This window comes from Cyphomyrmex costatus, unplaced genomic scaffold (genome assembly GCF_001594065.2).
Source record: "Cyphomyrmex costatus isolate MS0001 unplaced genomic scaffold, Ccosl1.0 scaffold146, whole genome shotgun sequence".
Taxonomy (NCBI): Eukaryota; Metazoa; Arthropoda; class Insecta; order Hymenoptera; family Formicidae; genus Cyphomyrmex; species Cyphomyrmex costatus.
Window position 1 is genome coordinate 800,791 of NW_017275457.1, and position 5,815 is coordinate 806,605.

Sequence of the window (5,815 nt, forward strand, 5' to 3'; positions counted from 1 at the left end):
TGATCTCCTTAGTATCAAATCTCCATATTTTGCACAGCAAATAACGGTTTTGCACAAATATTGTCTCATTTTTATTTTCACATTTTTAATAATAAGAACAATGGAAATATGATAAAGTAATACATTAACAGAAAGGTTAAATGCAGTAAAAGATTATAGTTAACGAATAATATAATAAAATATGAAATATTAATTTTCATTTTTATATCATTGTGTTAAGAAGGAATGCACTGACATATACTTGAACTTTTAACATATGCTAAATTGGAATCATTTCCGATTTATTGTATGAAGCACTGATATGACTAACTTACGGCTATAAAAGAACAATAATTTTCAAGGCAATCGATAGTACATACAAGTTTATTTAAACTGCAAAAACATTTTTTATCGACGTAACAAATGTGACAATCAAAGAATCATTTCGAATTTTTTAATATCTACGTATTTCATACTATTGCAAATAGTTGTATTAACGTTTGTATTAACGTGATTTTAAAGATAATTGACAGAATGACTATTGATCCAGCAAAGTCTATATCTGCATTTTACGCTGGACAGAGTATATTTTTGACAGGTGCAACAGGATTTCTAGGTAAAGTTTTTATCGAAAAGGTATTACGATCTTGTCCAGATGTTTGTGAAATATTTCTATTAATGCGACCGAAAAAAGGATTAAATGTTGAAGAAAGGCTTAAAAAAATGCTAAATTTACCGGTAAGTTAAATACAGTTAAGGTCATTCTACAATAACATCTCACAGAGCAGTCTATTTGATAAACATCGCACAAACATTAGATATTTACGTGACATTGTTTGGTTCAGCAACGTAAAATATAAATAGTGAAATATTTGGAATGGGGTAATTGTTACGATTATTATTATGTCAATAGAAAAATATTTTTAAAATATTGGATAAATACATATTTATATATATCTAATATTGACTATTACGAATATATTGTGTCGGCCTTTATACAAGTGGCGCTCTATGTCGTATTTTTAACAACGCACACCGCAAAACTGCTACTTTTTGAATAACATAAAAATATTCTATTATTAAATTTAAATGTTCAATGAAAAAAATTCTTTGATTTAAGTTGGGAATGGTTTATATGGAACCCCGCGCATCATTATTAAAGAAAGTGTTACATTATAATATAAAGTTTTATAAATATATATTTTTTGTATTAGAGAGAGAGAACGTACTAGAATGCGAAGTAAAATTTCTGCTAACGTTATTATATGTTTATCTGTATTTGATGTAGATTTATTAAATATATTTTAGGATTCATAAATGTTATAAGAAAAATGTTTTCTTGAATTAAAATATCCTTTTATTTTAGTTATATAATAAATTACGCAAAGAGCAACCTGCAAATTTTGAGAAATTAATTCCAATTTCTGGCGATGTCAGAGAAAAAGAATTAGGTTTATCGGTTGCAGACAGACAAATGCTGATTGAAAGAGTGACTATAATAATTCATTCAGCGGCTAATATGAAAATGCATGATAGTATAAAACGTGCCATATTTGGCAATATCAGAGCAACAAGAGACATTTGTATTTTAGCCCAAAATATGAAGAATTTAATTGTAAGTCGAAAAGAGAATAGCAGTGATTGTGCTTATGTATTCATGAAAAATTGATTGTATTGCATGATTTTATATTACAGCAATCTCAGATTCGCGTAAAGCAGGCACGGCAGTGTCGCGCGCTTGGCTTAGCACCGAGACACTACCGTGTCTCCAGATATATGATCACATTTTTAATCTCAATAACAGTTTAAATAAAATAAGTTGAGATAAATGTAGATAATTAAAATTCTATAATGTAACGACATTTATAATGTAGAATGTAGATAAACTGATTATCTCTTATCATTATACAAACTTATTTATAAAAAAGAATATTTTGAGAAAATGTAAATGTGTTTTCATGTGAATTGATATTATGTGTTTAAGGCATTGGTGTATATTAGTACAGCGTTTACACATGTACATGAACCATTTATTGAAGAAAGAGCATATCCACCTATAGCTGACTGGCAAAAGATAATCGAAATGGCAGAAATTTTGGATGAGCATACTTTAAATATTTTTACAACTAAGTAAGTTACAAACAGAAACCACCATCACAAATTTTGTAAATATATAGTTAGATATTAAGGGGATCCTGAAGCCTCCTGTATTTCCGACTAAATTAGATTTAGATGTCTAATTAAAACATAATTACGATACAAAAATCTACGTATATGTGTGGCGTGCGTGATTAAGATATTGATGTAGTGTTGTGTCAATATGACACGTAATCGTCTGTGTGTAAATGCTATTTCCAATATGATTAATTGTCTTAAGGATCGCCTTAACAGAATCTTTTTGTTTTCTAAAAACTTTTATTGAGGTTATTTTTTTGCGTTATAAATGATATATTATACATTGATATTTTTAATGTTTACTATATTTAAAATTATGTATAGATGTCTAGATGGCTTTCCCAATACGTATACTTTTTCAAAAAATTTAGCGGAAAGTGTAATACAGGAATATTCTTCCTCTTTGCCTTGCGCGATTGTGAGACCTTCCATTAGTACGTATATAGTCTCTCTTTTAATTATTAAAAATAAAGTTTTAGTGTGTTGTTTTGGAATATGTACCAAATATTTGAACTACATACGCGGTATATAAATTCACACATTATAATAAGCATTGTGATCTAGCTTTGACCGTTAATGGCTTTGCTTCGTTGCTTCTTTCTTCTTATTATTGTTTATTAATTGTACGATCGTAAAAAAATTCTTATATTTGTCCAAGTATTTGTACCATAACTATTTTGTTTTATATCGTCTGAAAATAGTTATATTAAAAGAGTATAATTTTTGTAGAGATAGTAACATAACTTTAAAAATGAAAAGAAAAGAAAACATGCATATATATACCTATGTATTATAAGTATATATACATTTTTGAAAGTTTAAATATATTTTAAAGTATATATACATTTCGTATTTATGTTTATGTTGTATTTAAAATTGTTGTTTGTAAAAATGATATAAATTTTTATGTCTTTTACAAATCTTCTTACTTATTCTTATATGAATTAACATTTTTAATGTTTCTTACGAGAAATTAAAGTATAACAAAGAATATTGTATTTGAAGCGTCTTTTTCTATCTGATTTCGAGCATTGGTAGGCAAGCTTAATTAATCATAATCATATTTTTAATGTTGATTATATTTAAAATTATGTATAGATGTCTAGATTGCTTTCCCAATACGTATACTTTTTCAAAAAATTTAGCGGAAAGTGTAATACAGGAATATTCTTCCTCTTTGCCTTGCGCGATTGTGAGACCTTCCATTAGTACGTATATAGTCTCTCTTTTAATTATTAGAAATAAAGTTTTAGTGTGTTGTTTTGGAATATGTACCAAATATTTGAACTACGTACGCGGTATATAAATTCACACATCATAATAAGAATTGTGATCTAGCTTTGACCGTTAATGGCATTGCTTCGTTGCTTCTTTTCTTCTTATTATTGTTTATCAATTGTACGATCGTAAAAAAATTCTTATATTTGTCCAAGTATTTGTACCATAATTATTTTGTTTTATATCGTCTGAAAAAATAGTTATATTAAAGAAGTATAATTTTTGTAGAGATTGTAACATAATTTTAAAAATGAAAAGAAAAGAAGACATGCATATATATAAATATGTATTATAAGTATATAGTATATACATTTTTGAAAGTTTAAATATGTTTTAAAGTATATATACATTTCGTATTTATGTTTGTGTTGTATTTAAAATTGTTGTATGTAAAAATGATATAAATTTTTATGTCTTTTACAAATCTTCTTATTTATTCTTATATGAATTAACATTTTTAATGTTTCTTACGAGAAATTAAAGTATACAAAAAAAAAATATTTGTATTTGAAGCGTCTTTTTCTATCTGATTTCGAGCATTGGTAGGCAAGCTTAATTAATCATATAAATTGTTTATATAATTTTACGTGTATCTTTCTTAATTTCATACATGTACACTAATTTTTAGTACATATTAATCTAATATAATGAAAGTAATCAAACTTATTATAATATAATAATAGATTAACGAGTTTTCATATTTTAGTAACACCAACATACAAAGATCCAATGCCAGGATGGATAGATAATTTTTATGGTCCAGTAGGATTTTCCATTGGTATTGGAAAGGGATTAATACAAGTAATTTACGGCTGTAAATCTAGCAATGATAACGTGGTACCAGTAGACATTGTCATCAAAGCGATAATAGTCGTAACTTGGAAGCTAGGATTAACCATGTATGATTATCAATCTATATATGCATGAATTTTTCATTACAATCAGTTATGAATATTTTTTTCTCTATTCGGAACCATATAAATCCATGTTTATTTACATGCATTAATATATATTAAGAGTGTTTAATCTAATTTGATAAATCTAAAGAAAAGTAGTTTATATATATGTATATAACTCTCTCTCTCTATATATATTATATATTTCTCTTTATATGTATACATATTTATTATAAGACAAATATAAGCTTATAAAGTCAAATTTAGTAGTAATGTAATATTTATAGTAAATATTATATTTGTTTAAATATGTAAAATCTATTTAATGTTTAAAATTAAACAACGATTGAATAAAGGCCGAATGACGGTCAAGCAAGATTTAGGTTGCTACAGTAATGTGTGAATTTTATTTACCACGTATGTAGACTTCTTTAATCGCGCACCGAAATATTTTCAGACTTTTTACAAACGCAACTCTAAATAACTACCGTAGTAATATCACTAGTTAAATTGACACGCAATCTAATAATATTTGATGCTTATAGCATCTTATTGGATCTTAATAATAAGTTGAAAGACATATATTAAATTTTAACGGTTTGTTATTAATTAATGTAAATTAAATTAATAATAAATCAAATTCTGTGAAAAATAAGATCGCGAAGAATATCACAAGTTGGCGTTTCGTCCCGGTTTCCACTACTAGACTCATCAGTAAGGTATTGTAATGGAAACCTACCTTAGAAGCCTGGGGGAGATATTAGAAAGAAGTTCTATATGAACGGATACTTGTGTATCTTAGCACTTGCGAGAAAGGCAAGCGTAACTATAGACCTCTATAGGCTGATCGACGTGGTGATATCCTTCACAATGCTTCCGTATTTTAAGTAATTAATAACGTATTTTTTCAGGCACGTCAATTTAACTAGTGATATTATTACGGTAGTTATTTAGAGTTGCGTTTGTAAAAAGTCTGAAAATATTTCGGCGCGCGATTAAAGAAGACTACATACGTGGTAAATAAAATTCACACATTACTGTAGCAACCTAAATCTTGCTTGACCGTCATTCGGTCTTTATTCAATCATTGTTTGAATACTAACGGTCCTACAAATATTGGAATTTAAAATTAAGAATTTCGATTTTTTCGAAAATTTCGAATTTTGCAAATATTTATCTCATTTCTAAAATAAATAAAACCTGTACGTGCAAAATTATATACAATAATTAATATAAAATAGGGCTACGAGCCAAATATTAGTTAAAATCCAAAGGTCTTAGTAATAAACAGTTATTAGTTAAAAATAAATATAAAATTTAATAAAATTCAAAAACAAACGTTTCAACCTTCATTAGGTCATTTTCAATGTTAAAAAACGCAAAATCGTTAACGATGTACAAACTATTATATTATAAAATTAAAAACGCAAAATAAATATGTATATAAATATAAAAATTGTTTAATATAAAAGTTCGATCTCACTCGC

General features: G+C 26.7%; 1 protein-coding gene across 1 annotated transcript in view; it reads left to right on the top strand.

Moving 5' to 3' along the window:
- The first annotated feature begins 483 nt into the window (after positions 1 to 483).
- The window catches only part of LOC108783227 (fatty acyl-CoA reductase 1-like), a 9,064-nt gene continuing 3,732 nt past the window's right edge, over positions 484 to 5,815 (top strand). The window contains exons 1-6 of the mRNA XM_018551742.1: positions 484 to 717; positions 1,346 to 1,594; positions 1,964 to 2,109; positions 3,253 to 3,362; positions 4,139 to 4,331; positions 4,822 to 4,832. Of these exons, the coding sequence (XP_018407244.1) occupies positions 514 to 717; positions 1,346 to 1,594; positions 1,964 to 2,109; positions 3,253 to 3,362; positions 4,139 to 4,331; positions 4,822 to 4,832 (913 nt within the window). The 5' untranslated portion in view covers positions 484 to 513. The remainder of the gene's footprint in view (positions 718 to 1,345; positions 1,595 to 1,963; positions 2,110 to 3,252; positions 3,363 to 4,138; positions 4,332 to 4,821; positions 4,833 to 5,815) is intronic.